This window comes from Epinephelus fuscoguttatus, linkage group LG6 (genome assembly GCF_011397635.1).
Source record: "Epinephelus fuscoguttatus linkage group LG6, E.fuscoguttatus.final_Chr_v1".
NCBI lineage: Eukaryota > Metazoa > Chordata > Actinopteri > Perciformes > Serranidae > Epinephelus > Epinephelus fuscoguttatus.
The window spans coordinates 7586230-7601889 of NC_064757.1; the positions used below are offsets into that span (position 1 = coordinate 7586230).

The 15660-nt window shown below is 40.8% G+C and overlaps 1 protein-coding gene across 1 annotated transcript in view; it reads right to left on the reverse strand.

Annotated features, from left to right (window-relative positions):
* niban2b (niban apoptosis regulator 2b) overlaps positions 1-15146 on the reverse strand; it is a 51115-nt gene extending 35969 nt beyond the window's left edge. Inside the window, exon 1 of the mRNA XM_049579881.1 lies at positions 14842-15146. Coding sequence (XP_049435838.1) covers positions 14842-14896 — 55 coding nt within the window. The 5' untranslated portion in view covers positions 14897-15146. The remainder of the gene's footprint in view (positions 1-14841) is intronic.
* Positions 15147-15660: the final 514 nt, after the last annotated feature.

The window sequence follows — 15660 nt, forward strand, 5'->3', positions numbered from 1 at the left end:
AATTTACAGTGGTAAAAACTGTATCTGGGTCAGCAACTTCTTCAGCAATTTCACAACTCCATACACTGGGGTCACATGCCAAAGAAAATCTTTTTTTACTCTATTTTTTCTGTAAGTATAGGTATATATGCATAGGTGAAATTCAGAGGTAAGAGGAACGTATCAGGGTGCAGCATGAACTGCTGCTATGACTTTAGCTGACTCTTTGTTGTGCTGAAGCCAGCTAGCAGACTAATTGTCCAGGGGGCCTCTACAGTGCTGAGGCCAGCTATCAGCTCTAATGATACTCCTGTGTTGTCTTCCATCGCTGTGGTAATCTTATCTAACCAATCCTGCCATACATGGCAACTTGTCTTATCACTGACGTCAGTTCAACAGTTTCAGCACGTCTTGATCATAGAGATCTGAGCTGGGGCCAGACTGCTATTTAATAGACCCACAAGAGAACCCCCCGCCCCCTCCCGCTTTCTCCTTAGTGCCTTAACAAAAACATTCCACTGAGATAGACCCATAGGCTGACTCATAAATTTAGACTGTGTTCCCACCAGAGCTGAAGCAAGAGTGGTGGCTGTGTCTGTGTTATCCAGAGCTCCAAATGAATGCAAATGTAGCTAGTTTTGAACATGTTTACTGAGGTAATTAGAGCCAGGGCAGGAGTTTCAGTAAGCAAGCATTTCTCTCAAGCTGTTTTTTTTTAGCCAACAGGGAAATTTCAATGCTCTGCTCTAGGCTTTTTGCTGGCTCAGAGAGGTGGACCACCAGCGCTGATCAGTATGTGATGCTAACTGAGACACAAAGTAAATGCTGAAAGTAATTAAAAAGAGCTCTTATGAACATCTAACTATGAAGCAAATAATCTCTTATTGTCTGCATGAGTGTCCTTTGAATAGAACTGTTCATCCCATCTACTTCCCACTTGGCTATGAATTACTGGGGATCTAAGGACTTGCAGTGTTGAATTTTGAAATCCCGAAGTTATGACTTTTCAATACCGTGAAAAATACAGATGCTCCTCTTTCTATTAAACTGATGCGGAGGTGCTGTCAGTCTCTACTGGTGTAACAAGCAGCTGAGCTGAGAAAGATGGCGACTGTGGGTGTTGGAAAAATGCCTCTGCCCCTGTTTGGGGATATTGCTAGGGCTGTCCCGAATACCATTTTTTAACATTCGGACCTTCGGCAGAACGAATATTCGTTCACAGCGGGCGGGGGGGTGGGGGGTGGGGCGTGGGGGAGGTTGCTGTGGCCGTGCTGCCTGTTCTCTCCGGTTTTACGCCAGGCTCGGCTCCTTTCAAAGACTCCTTGCGAAGCACTCCTCCGGGGTTTTTTCGGACCTAATTGTATTGCGGAGTTTTGCACAGCGGCGACCTGATCTTTGCTCTCAAAAAAATGTGATGGCACAGCAGTCTCCTTCAGTACATTATTCTATGCTTCTATGCAAGTAATTGGTTGCTGGCAGACACTCTGTGCTGCAATAAAATGGTTAATCAGCAGTGCCGTGCACTGTAGAGCCAATGCGCTGCTGATTCTGCTGGCCTGAATAGAATATAATGTCTACTGTTGTGTACAGCATTTATAGACTGAGCTGAGTGGTGATGCGCTGGTCGACCCGTAACCCGCGGGACCTGCAAATGGACCTGCGGGTCGGGCAGCAGTGATTGTCTGTTAAATTGGTCTGTAAATGATATTTTGACATTATTGGCTATTACTGTCATGGCATCCGAAGGTACTGATGCGTTGAGCAGGTGACAGTCTGTGGCCGTTTTCAAAACACACTTGTGTCACGCACTCCAAAAGAAACTTGTTGAAACTTTAAACAATAATTTATTGTACAAAACGGGAAACAAACGTTGACAAAAACGGTTCCATAATTCATAATAAATTCAAAAGATAACGAAAAAACAGCTACAAGTTAGAGGGAATAGTGATAAAGTGGTAAAACTTGGCATTGATCCACAGCCTCAGACGGATGAACTCAAGCCTGCCGCGCACACAAGCTCCGTTGGTAGGCGATACTGTATTTTCACGTTTTTAACAATGCAATTTAAAAGTTTAGATTTTTATTGATAACCTACATTTACCAACAACAAAAACACTACATTTAGCACCAAAAAAAAAAAAAAAAAATAAAAAAAAATAAGTAAATAAAAAAAATGAATATCGAATACAAAATTTTCATAACGAATACCTACCCATAGAAACGAATATTCGAATATCCGAATATTTGGGTACAGCCCTAGATATTGCCACATACACTCAGCAGCCACTGGGCACCAGGTACACCTGTTCAACTACTCATCAATGCAAATCACTTATCAGCCAATCGCGTGGCAGTAACTCAATGCATTTAGGCATCTAGACATGGTCAAGACTACCTGCTGAAGTTCAAATTGAGCATCAGATTGAGGAAGAAAGGTGATTTAAGTGCCTTTGAACATGGTGTGGTTGTTGGTGCCAGACTGGTGAGACATACATTCACAGGTACACCTGTTCATCAGCTATGGCAGCAACTCCATGCATTTAGGTATGCAGACATGGTTGTTGGTGTCATATGGGCTGATCTGATGGGATTTTCATGCACAACCATCTCTAGGGTTAATGGTCCGAAAAATAAAAAATACCCAGTGAGCAGCAGCTCTCTGGGTGAAAATGCCTTGTTGATACCAGAGGTCAGAGGAGAATGGCCAGACTGGTTCAAGGTGATAGAAAGGCAACAGTAACTCAAATAACCACTCTTTACACCCAAGTTATGCAGAAGACCATCTCTGAAAGCAAATGGACTACAGCAGCAGAAGACCACACCAGGTGCCACTCCTGTGAGCTAAGAACGGGAAACTGAGGCTACAATTCACACAGGCTCCCCAACACTGGACAACAGAAGATTGGAAATATGTTGCCTGGTCTGATGAGTCTCAATTTCTGCTGTGACATTCAGATGGTAGGGGCAGAATTTGGTGTAAACAACATGAAAGCATGAGTCCAACCTGCCTTGTATCAACAGTTCAGGCTGGTTGTGGTGGTGTAATGGTGTGGGGGATATTTTCTTGGCACACTTTGGGCCCCTTAGTACCAACTGAGCATTGTTTAAACACCAAAGCCTACCTAAGTATTTGTTCCTGACTGTGTCCGTCCCTTTATGACCACACTGTACCTATCTTCTGATGGCTATTTCCAGCAGGATTACATGCCATGTCACAAAGCTCAAATCATCTCAAACTGGTTTCTTGAACAAGACAATAAGTTGACTGTACTCCAATGGCCTCCAGAGTAGAGTTGGGTAACGAAACTTGGTAATTTTTGTACTTGGTACCGATTCACGTCGGTACTACCGAGTACCGATTGACTTAAAATGAATCTCTGCCAAATTTCGGTACCTGAGGTGGAGGCGGAGCAAGAGCGCATGACTCGCACCTCAGACTCAGCAAAAATGGTGATAAAACAAAATGTGCAGACAAAAGTTAACGTGCAGCACTGTTCCTAAATGTTATCAATAAAATGTTGAAACTGAGAAGTTTCGACGCATAGTGCGTCCAAATTCACACCCGTTCTTCTCTGTGGATTTTCTCTGCGACCGTGCGTCATAGCGAGAAGCCACGCATATCACGTGAAACGGCAGAAATGTAGCTTTTCGACAAGGCCAAGCACTTGTCAGTAATCCAATGTTTTCACAGTGAAAAAAATTGATAAAGTTACAATAAAATGATGTATAACAGAGCTTTCATACAGCTTTGCACACACATTACTGTTGGATGGATTGCTCGCGAATGCAGGCTCGCACAGAAATGCCACGTATATCACATGAAAGCGCAGGACCACACACATCATCGTGCTGTCATCCCATCAGGCTATAAATCCAGATCAATTGTCTACAAAATAAAAACCTTATGAATTTCTTTACAATCCATTAGACAGATCTTGTTATCAGTCACTTCATATAATGAGGAATATCGTATCTCACCACGTCTTAGGCTTGCGTGTGTTTCTCCCTGTCTATCCACATTTGTAGTCCGGCTTTCAAGACGCAAATATCTCCATAATATCCAGTTGACACTCCATCAAAATTTGTATGACAAGACCAGCACACTTCATCTTTGCACACCCAGACAACGGCAGCCTAATTATGCATGCTGACATGGCCGTATTCACCATATACATTGAGGGGGACACGTGCCCCCCCACCAATGCCCAAAATGTTCCCCCAGTATATAACTGAAACTGAAAAACAAATATTATCTTGGAGGACATCATTGCACTTTGTTGACTATTTTTCTATGATCTTAGATGTAAATATTGCATGTTTCTTTCAGATAAAACACATTTTTGACTTGTGAATGAGTCAATGGAATTTCTTGCAATAATGAAAAAACACTGGCAATTATGTCCGCCTGGCACAAACCACATGTTTTGGACAGCTGTGAAGTGACAGAATGTCCCACCATCATGGTTCTTATACTGCCAGATTCCAGAGAGTTTCCCCTCTTCATATATGGCAGAATATGTCAACTTCCAACTTGCTATGGTGAGATACATGTAAAAATGTAAGAATGTAGTAACACATTTGTTTTTTTCCATTGATATAAAAATTTATATAAAATACAGGCACATAGAAGGACGTGGAATGATGGCAAATCTGGTTAGCCCAGATTGTCCTGAAAAAAACAAAAACAAAAAAAACAAAACAAAACAAGATATAGCATGTGTATGTAGCCTTTATAATGACTGTGATATGAGCTTAAAAGTAAAGGCAGTAAAAATACCCCAAAAAGGCCTAGGGCTAGGTTAAAAAGTACTGAAATAAGGTACCGTTTGGTACCGGTACCGAATTCCAGATACCGGTACCGGTACCGTTTCGGTTCAATTATGAACGGTACCCAACCCTACTCCAGAGTCCCCAGATCTCAATCCAACAGAGCACCACTGGGATGTGGTGAACAGAAGATTCGAATCATGGATGTGCAGCCGACAAATCTGCAGCAACTGAGTGATGATATCATGTCAATATGGACCAAAATCTCTGAGTAATGTTTACAGCATCTTGTTTAATCTATGCCACTAAGAATTAAGGCAGTTCTGAAGGCAAAAGGGAGTCCAACCCAGTACCTAATAAAGTGGCCAATGAGAGTATACATGCTCAGGCCTGGTGTTAAGCTTTTTCTACTAAATCAAAGGGAACGCATATCAATCTCTCCCCGTTTTACACAGAGATTGCACTATGGGGCCACTACGAAGTCTCTTCTTTATGCCTCCTTTGCATTTTTACACAGAACCAAATAACAACTGCACAATGCCACTCCAATGTGTCATCAGCCTCAATGTGACGTAACACATGCATCAGCAGTGCTTTATAAACAATAACAATTACATTAATATGGCAATAACAACCATTTACTGTTCTTGTTATAAGGCACCTGATCTCGTCTTCTGTTTGGAGGGTAGGGAGTTCCCAAACCTCCTTGTTTCCCCAGTTTGCTTACATTTTCAGCCCCTGTTGTTCCTCTTTGAGTTAACTGCTAGCTCAACCTTTAAATCTCCCGGCGGGGGTTTGCATGTATGCATAACATGTCGTCAAATTGTCACGCCCCTTCTACCAGCTGCCCCGCTGATACAGGCAGTGCTGTTATTACCTCCGATGCCAGCTTGAAGGCGAGACAACTCTGTCCCCCCATTACGCAACGGTAACTTTTACACAGCACAGCAAGGTGAAATAACGGCATGAAATTCCTGCCTTGATGCGGCAGTGTAAAAGGGGCTACTGACAACTCATAGAAATTAAATTTGAGGATGGTGATGATCATCAAAATGTTATCAAGGGTGTTGGGATCATCATGCTGCTCTAATAAATATTTTTACATTAACAATGGTTGTAGTGACGGTGTATACTGTGATAGGGTTACACCCACAGATAATTATCACCTGACTACTCTCTCAGTGTCATGCTAAGGTTTAAAATGCATGATGAAATAGCTTAAAAAACACAGGGCAGCTACAGTCACCCAGAACTGTCGACCGTTACTGCCCCTCCTGCTTTTAACTCGACTGTATGATCACTGTCTGTCTTCACACGTGACTGGTCGCACGCAGCACATGAAAGAAAGAGAGAAAAGGTGGGGCTGAGAGCGGGCACACTGTCAGGATAAAAGCCCTGCAGGAAGAAGTCCAGTCTGGGCTCTGAGGAAATGCCAGGTGTATAACTAACTAACACTCCAAAAGCTCACAGAAATGATCTAGACTATATGACTAAGCATCTCTGTAGCCACAGTGATGTTGAGACTGAGGTTATTCTGCTGTTTTAAACTATTTTGTATGTTTTCTGAAGCAGTTTTTGTGTGTAATAATGAAAAAAAACTGTATGTTACAGGCATAAACAGCAAACAGAAAAAAACATTCCAAAAAAACAGTTACAGTATGTGGTCTGTTGTGAATGTGTGGATATCAACATGGGCTGATGTTAGAGTCCCAGCCTGAATTATTATCCCAGTCCAGTATGAGCTCTACAGAAAGTTTACAGAATGCCAATTATTGTGGTTTTCCTACCCGCAAACTGCACTCTCATTAGCCTTGTTTCCAGCAGCAGAAAGCAGCTGTGTACAGTAAAACCTTATTAACCCATTGTACACTCCCTTCCCAGCACCAAACAGCAGATAGACACAGTTAACAACTAGCTGGTGAACACAGTGGAGTATATAGCACCTCAAGAGCCAAATTTTCTTCTCAGGAGTTGATGTAAATTTAAAAAAAAAAGAACTAAAAGGGCAGTAAATACTGGACATCAGGTGGACAGACACGTTCATGTTACAGATGTGTAAAAATATGTGTATATGAGTGACTGATCAACTCAGTACTCATAAACATTATAATGTGATAAAACATCAATGTTGTGTTTATGTCTTGTTACTTGTCTCCCAAATGGCCAACAAACAAAACAAAAAAAAAAAGAAAAACTGGAGACCATCTTGTGATGGATCATTCCAGTTTTTTTTTAAACACAGGAAAGCTAAATATGGGTGATAGACCCCTTTCCCACTACCAGTAGACCCATCTTCGAACACGGCCTTTATTTTGATCTCAACTACGCATCTGACACGTTTCGTGACGGCATCTGTGACATTGTCGTGGCAAGTAATAATTAATGCAGCTTTAAGGCAGGACAGATTTGTTTAGGCAGCCCTTCGGTGTTCAACACAACAATCCCTATTCAGGAAAAACCCTGCACCATTCAGTCGGCTTTAGTAGTATCAACATTCAAAGACAATAACATTATCGAAACTCAATGTTAACTGATTTTTATGGTCTATAAATTCACATCTTGTAATAGTAGTCTGAAATTTGCCTCAGAGCTCCAACATTTCCTGTGCTGTACAATTCATTTTTGGTTGACTGTACTGTCTAGTAGTATAGAAATCTGGTAACACATTACAATACAGGAAACATTATGAATGGCATTTTTGTTTCATGATCATGGAAGGTCAGGGCTGACTAAGTTAACTTGATACATGTAGGCTGGTTTAGTTAATGGGAGCTTGAAGAGTTATTTGATAACACTTTTTCTTTGGGTTTCAACTGCTATGTTTACATGCACACTGATATTTCACCATTATTTCAAATAAGACAATATCCTGAAATAGACAGAGGTCATGTAAACAGCATTTTATGTTTGGATATTCCAAAATAAGTTTTTCTGAATTTAGCATTTTTGTAATAAGACATATGTGGGATTTGTTGGTATCATTCGGGTTTTAATAACATTATTTGGGCATGTATACAGCACATTTAAAGTTTGCATTTTGTGACACACTGCCTCTTGGCCGTTTATGTCTGCTCTGTGCATCTTCATAGATAAACTGTGCACAAACCAACTCACCAACAGCTTGCAAGGTTGTGGTTGTGTGATGCATACCCAAAACCAAAGCCCACATTTCTGGTTGGAAGAAGAAAAGAAACGACTTTCAAATATTAGGAAATATTTGGATATCAACAGATTTTTGGATATACGCAGATATTCAAATCTTTTCAAGAAGGTGGTTGAACGAATGAAAGAGGGAGGCTGTGTTCACATGCTCCAACAAGTCCACAAACAGTGGAAAACTGTGAAAAAAATCCCACTTTAACATAATAAATAACATGTTTGGGCACGTTACTCGGAGTACGCACGGTTGCATGTTATATTAGATGAATATTAATTTCCATTAGCCATGGAAACAGCTTAATAGGAATACTGACTTTTTTGGAATAAGGGCAAAAACTGAAAAACTTTGTACATGTAAACATGGTCTTTGTGAAGTAACCTCACCAGAAACATTCACTCTGTTTGTAGAAGTTTACCATATGAGATCACTTCTACCTTCAGACCTGCTCTGCCTCCAACAGAAGTGTGTGTGTGTGTGTGTGTGTGTGTGTGTGTGTGTGTGTGTATTGTGGGGTCCCAGCAGCAGGTATTTCCGCTATCTGAACCTGTTTAAAACAAGCCTCTCTGTGCTGAATAGGGTGTGTACTGAAGGTGAAAATGCCACACCTCGCCTGGCCACAGAGAGCCGACCTGTTGGCCACCCAACACCTCCTCCAGAGCTTAAAGATTTAACAGAGGCAGGGAAAAACACTCCATGTTAGTGTTTCCTGTTTCCTGTGCCCCTCACCCACTGACCGAGTGAGCACTGCTCTATGCATTTTAGGAAGTCTGGGGACCCCTGTTAGAGTTTACAAAGAAATTTTTATCACTTTACTCAGAGCAGTGGTTCCCAACCCATGGGTCGGGACCCTCCAAGGGGTCCCACAATAAATCTCCAGATGACAAGATGATTAAAACTAAGAAGTTCTTTTCTTCACTTTTAGAGTTGTGTGTAATTAGTAGTTCCTTTGAATTATATTCAATTACTTACTTATGTATTTGATCATTTGTTATTGTGACTGTAAATCTATGAAATTTGAATAAATGTGAAGGGAAATGACATTCCATTATCTTAAAAATATAAGTAAATAAAAGGACAAAGTGTTTCAGGCATTAACAAAACAGTTTCTCCATATTTATGGACATGCATCAGCCTGACTAGAAAGCACACGTGTGCTCTTGCCAGTTTCCAAAGAGGAAATGAGAGGTTAGCCATGTGATCTGGGTCATTTCCAGCCACTACACACCCCCACATCTCCGTGCAAAGCTGACCTCATGCTTGAGGTTATGAGGGAAGTCGAACACACTGCAAGCTGGTTACATATGACTCTGCTCAGGGACTCCCACAGTTATTCTTATCAGCAATCAAGACAAGGCTTTTCTTACAGTGAGAGGACAACTGATAGGTGTGGCCCATTCATCAGCTGGTCATAAATCATCACCTGAATACAATGGCACTGACTGATGAAGCTAACTGAATATTATTTATTCAACTCTGATAAGGAGTCATTCTCACAACATGTATTTTATCAATTTGATAATTTGCACAGTAGTTTATCGCCTTCTAAATTCATCTGGAATTAACAAAATAAGTGAGTGTGTGTGTGTGTGTGTGTGTGTGTGTGTGTGTGTGTGTAGGGCTTTAATGATAAATCCAGGCACTTCCCTTAAAGCCAGCCAGGCACTGGGCTTGTCTTGGCAGCAGAGACTGTGTGGCGCAGCTCAAGGCCTGGAGGAGGTTTCCATGCAGCCACACAGACACACACACTTTTTCATGCATTCCTCAGATTCCACATCTGATACATGTGTGTGTGCGTGTGTGTGTGTGTGCCTTGCTCTGAACTGGCCACTCAAGGCATTAATAAAAAGATTAAGCTTGGCCTGTAACATAGCTTTCTTTCTCGGTTTCTTCCTGAGAGGTTGTCAGCTGCATGGGCTCTAAGACTCCATGCAGAAAGCAAAGGTGGAAAGTTGCTGCAACACAAAAAAATCTCAACGGGCCGTCAGCTGAAGTGTCATAAAGTCATTATTTCCTCACGATTTTGAAAATGTTGAAATGTAGAACTGAACAGAAAGTACAAAGGCCTAGGCAGGGATGGATTAAACCCCCAGGTGCCAGGGCCAAATTGAGCTCTGGGTCCCTGAAGACACCCCGTTCCTCCCATTCACTTTTTGCACTCTTTGATGAGATAAGGCCCGTTTCCACTGAAGAAGTTCCTGGTACTATTTGGGGGACAGGAACTACTACAGGAACATCCTCTCGCTCGGCCCTCTAAACCGCCGTGTCTCCACTGAGAGAGCGGAGTAGGAGGAAGGTTCCTGTAAAGTTACCGGGCTCTGGATGTGACATAATCGTTGCGCGACCATTTTGACCAGGGCAACGTAGTGGCGTAAGGACGCTGTTAGCTGTTAGCCGATAGCGGTGTCTGTAATAACTCACTAAACTCACAAAGTGGCCCATAAAAAAAATATTTTTTCCAGCGGATGTCTTAGTTACAACACGATTGAGCTAACTGGAGTAGTTTCATGTCATTTCCAACAACGGGAGGCTTTTAACCGATGACGTCCTGATGTTAGCTTTGCTGCTGCTGTTAGCTGTCCCTGTCAGCTGCAGCCACTACTGATGCTTTCTAGACATCGTGATTTCCCAAAACTGAATAAATACCACACATAGCAACACAAAACTGCTTTGCTAGCTCAATCATGTTGTAACTAAGATATCTGCTGGAAAAAAATATGTTTTTCACGGACCGGTTATTGAGTTTGTTTACATGGTGGTGGAAGCTATGAACGAGCTAACCCTCGTCTGCTGAGTTTTAAAAATGCCGGCTATTTCGTTGCTTTCTGTTGACGTCACATTCCGCCTTGAGTATATCCAATCAGCACCAAGTAAACCCCAAGCCCCAGCCAGGAGTTTTTCGGGGCCGTTCTGAGTACCTACTCCGAGGCAGGGACTTGTTTAGCCCCTGTAAAAGTTCCTCGATCATGATACCTAAGTCAGGATACAACATTATTCAGTTTTTAGATATGTTGTGATAAAATATATTACAATTTATTACCTTTTTTGAACTGCAAATTATGTCCCCAAAGGATAACTTTGTCAACATCTACTTAATCTATTAAGATAAAGTTTTCAGTCTGTTCATCTCACTTTAGCCATCTTTTTGCAGCAGCAAAATGTATCAAGTGGACTGAAAAAATAATTGGTTATATTATTCTAGTAGGCTACCTATAGTTTAATTTGTATTTGTTATATTAATTATTTATATAATGAAAGCATCCATACTTGGCACTGTGTGAGGGTATGATACTGCCACACAAAAACATCGCTATACTATGCTGAATCAATACTTTCCCCCACCCCTAGTAGCAAGGAGGAAGAAAGTCAAAATGATCACAATGAGACACAAAAAGACCACAAAGAAATAAAAAGGAACTGCAGAGACACAAAGTGACTACAAAGCAACCTCAAAGAGACACAAAATGACAAAAAAAGATACAAAATAACCTCAAAGAGAGGTGGTGGGGCCCTTTGCACATCTGTGCCCAAGAACCCACTGTCTCATAATCCACCCATGCTCATGAGAACAATCTTAACAGGTTCATATTTGTTATAGTCTGTTTGACATTTATCATGGTCCCTAACTTAGTTTATAGTGTTAGCCTGCTGCACTAAACCTTTGCTATTGAAACATCAGGGGATTGTCAAAGTCATTGGGATTCAACATCTAATTTCTGTACAAAATTCAATGGCAATCCATCCAGTGCTTGCTGAGATATTTCAGTCTAGACTTATATTCAAAAACTATTCAGAAACTATTCAACAACACTCAGCTCTAAAGGTTCATCTGAGACCCTACTAGTCAGCTCATACAGGGCATGCAACATCACAATCTTAACAATTAACACAAATTCAACCAATCCCAGTGAATTTCAGCAATAACAGCAGTCACCCGCACAATGTCACCAAAGTCATTTCCTTGCTTCCGGCTGTGAAGATGCAGACATGTACCAACAAAAACGTTTGGCATGAACCAACAAAACTAACTGCTAAACACCATGCAGGGCAATTCCCTGATGTTCTAACCGAAGTGGGCATAAACCGCAACATTTTGGTGGAAAACAAATACAAGTAATCAACTGACAAGCCCTTTCCTACCAAAAAACACCCAGAGAATGGCTGAAACATGTGGACAATATACAAAACAAATTGCAACATGCACTGCTATGTTTTTTTTATTTTTTTTTATTTTTTTTTTTTAGAAAAGCTACTGTGAAACCAGGCACTGCAGGCTTCAACAATAACAAAAAAAGCTTGCGAAATCCTGGAGGGACTGACTAGATCAACAGTCATCAGTGGAGTCAGAATTACAAAACGGGTTCACATGCTCTGACATAACAAAGACTGGACCACTGTTGAGACCCAATGAGGATTAGCTTTTTGTGTCCTGAACACTTTGTACTGTACCTTATCTACTCCTGTCAACTCTGCTACAGATCTGACTTCACTTACAAACCAACAAGTCCTAACAGGCCAAATAACAAGGCCAAATGCTCATTTATAGGAGTCGATAAGGGTGCAGCCTCTGTGTTTTCAGGGTTCCTTTGATGAGCAAAAGAGTGAAAAGGGCCAGAAATTGCCAGTCACCATGGCTGCTAAGCAAATACATTAATTTCCCACTTTGCCTAAAGTGACGCAGTTTAACAACTCAAGACAAAAGATCAGAGGGTTGGGCATAGAGTTGTCCAGGAATGAGTCCTACAACCTGGATATGAGTTAGCAGTTTTGCACACCAGGTTCCCTTATCTCAAAGTCAATGGGTTTCTGGTTAGATGCCTGGAATAAGGTCTGTGGTTAATTCAAGCTTCAGAGACTCTAATGTTTTATTCTACAACATCAAATATGTCGATAAATAAATACCCCATTGGTGAATTTTGAAGCTTTTATATGTCTTAAAAAAGGAGGTTGCTGACAAGTGGTTAAATGAGACTACAGAATGTCAACAACCTGGAAACGGTTTTTCAGTTTTGCTATGGTGGTGGCATTAGGTCATGTGACTGTGGTGTAGTTTGTTTATAGCCTAATGTTAGCTTTTTATTTCTGGCGATTGCATTTAGCCTCAACAATCATGAAAATGTGTTCATTTATGAGGATTATTTTGCTGAGCAAAATGTGTAAGTATCATAAATGTTTGTCTGCCACAGAGTTTCTTTTCTGCTATAATCCAACATCCAATGGAAAAACCCACAAGCATTTCGATGACAGAACCTGCACCATGCTAACTTCCACATCGGCAACAGAAAAACATCATCAGCACTCTATCAGGCTTCCATACTTCAAATTTAGCTTAAGATTTTTAAAATTATAAATAATTTGATGAATCCATTCATTTTTCAACAGAAAATTAATATGCAACCATTTTGAAGCATTTTTTTCCCCAGGAGATCCAGGTCCTCACTGTTCTGCTTTGCTTCAACGTATGCAACAAAAACAGAATATCTCTGGGTTTTAAAATGTTGGTCAGACAAACAAGACATTTGCAGATGTCATGTTGGGCTGTAGAAAATTGTGACTGTGAGGAATTGTGATAGAAGCACCTTACTAATCTCTCTTGGGGAAATTCATTTTTGTCACTATTACAATTATCTCATACATACACAGGAAATACATGCACATGCATTAGTTGTGGAGAGATGCCAGTGAGTTAGATGTTGAGTGCCTTGCTCAAGGGCACCTTTGCAGTACCCTGGAATTGAACAGGCACCTCTCCAGCTGTCAATCCACAGTCTATGACATAATCTGTGCTGGACTTGAATCAGAGAGCGGCTGCTTCCTAAACCAAGTGCCTACGGACTAAGCTACCACTGCCATGATTTACCAAATGATCGATGGACTAATCCAGAAAATAACAGGCAGATTGACTGATACTAAAAATGAACAGCTGCACCCCTAATCTTGATAATTAGTTAGTCACGTTTTTCAATTCTAGCTTCTCAGATGTGAAACTTTGCTGCTTCTCATTACTTATATTGAAATTTGACTAACTTTGGGTTTAAGAATGTCTGACACACCGATTGCTTTCCGGGGTATTCTGATGGGCATTTTTCAGTGTATTCTGACATTTTACAGATCAAACAATTTATCAGCAAACTACTTGTCCAATTAACTGATCACGAAAATAATCAGGACTTGTAGCCCTAAAGCCCAAACAAAGGTCAAGTCCTAGAGAAATAAATGAAATTGTACGATGACTTTACAAACAGGTGACAGATCTATACTGGTAAGTTAATGATACTGAAGTGACAGTGAAGACCAAAAGAAACAGCTATGACCTGAACTGTAGCTGCCACATTACGTCAACAGTTTCTTATACAGCTTATATTAACCCATATTGTAAAGCTATACTTTATGGAATTTGTAAAGGCAGATACAGATTTTATGAGGGCAAGAAAAATTAAAAAATACAACAATTTTTCTCACAAAAAATGTATTTCTGACCAACTAAAAAGCCAACCATACTGAATGAACTCTAAGAAATAGAAAGGTTTGACAGTGACTACCAAACGTAACAAAAACTGTCACAGGAGAGATGACAGAAATGAACACCGAAAATATCCAATTAAATTAAAAATTTTCAGACTGTTTTCAAGGCAAGGGTGGGGTGTGGGGGGTTGGGGGGCGTTGATGACCCAGTGTTTCAAAAATGCTGTCTATTGCCCTGCTTAAATCCACACTACCTTAGTGCCTCGTGTTTACTGCAACCCGGGATCAATTTTGATACCACAAAGTAAAAAAAAACACATTTAGTCAGTAAAAGCAGTGAGTAGTGCCAGAGTCACATTAATATCTTTGTAAAATGGTTTTAATTTGCATAGTCAGAGACCTCTGCGCAAAAACGCACATGTGCCAAATCACCAAAACACGCGCTAAACAAACCCTCATAAAACGCTGCTCACCTGTGATAATCTCCCGCTTGGCTTCATCCAGGTGACTGGAAATCACGTCCCCCATGCTGGCTGAAACTCAAAGTCCCGGTTTGATTCAACTGGTCTGTAAGTCTTTAAAACAAACGCAGGAAAATCCGTTCAGAATAAAGCAGAATCGTTTATGAGCCCTTTCACCTCCTCTCCAACATAACCTGCCTGATTAAAGTTTGGAGAGGAAACGGGCGGTGGCAAACACTTCACACAAGGAGGCAGAGGGAAGGGGAGAAAAAGTTCTCCGAGTGACAAACTGACGGCTCTTTCTCGGAGAGACACACCCTCCTTTAAAGTAGGAGCAAACTCCCACCTTCCTGCGGCGGTGCGTTCAGGACATGTCGGGAAAATGAGACTCCCACAATCTCGACACTAAAAGATAAACTCTCAAAATTGTTTGAATAATTTGGGCATGAGCACCAGCCACAGGCAGTCGCCAATGCCCTATTGAAATTGAAGGAATTACTGTTTTTCTTTTAAGTGAACTATTTTAGTTTATGAATCGTATTTTTGAGGGTCCTTAGGTGCTCAAAAACTCATTAAACTTTGCACACATATCAGAATGGTAAAAAAAATATATATATATATATTATTAATATCATGCTATGATTTCAAAAAAATGGCTCAGTAGCCCCCACAACAAATTTTCTACAAAGCGGCCCATGCGGTATGTTTAACTTAGATGTACAAAACTTGTAACATGTATCATCATAAGATGTACCAAAAGGAGCCACACTCTAAACCCAAGGAAGTCATTTTGAATTTCATGTACAATTTTTCCTGGCCATTAGTACTTTA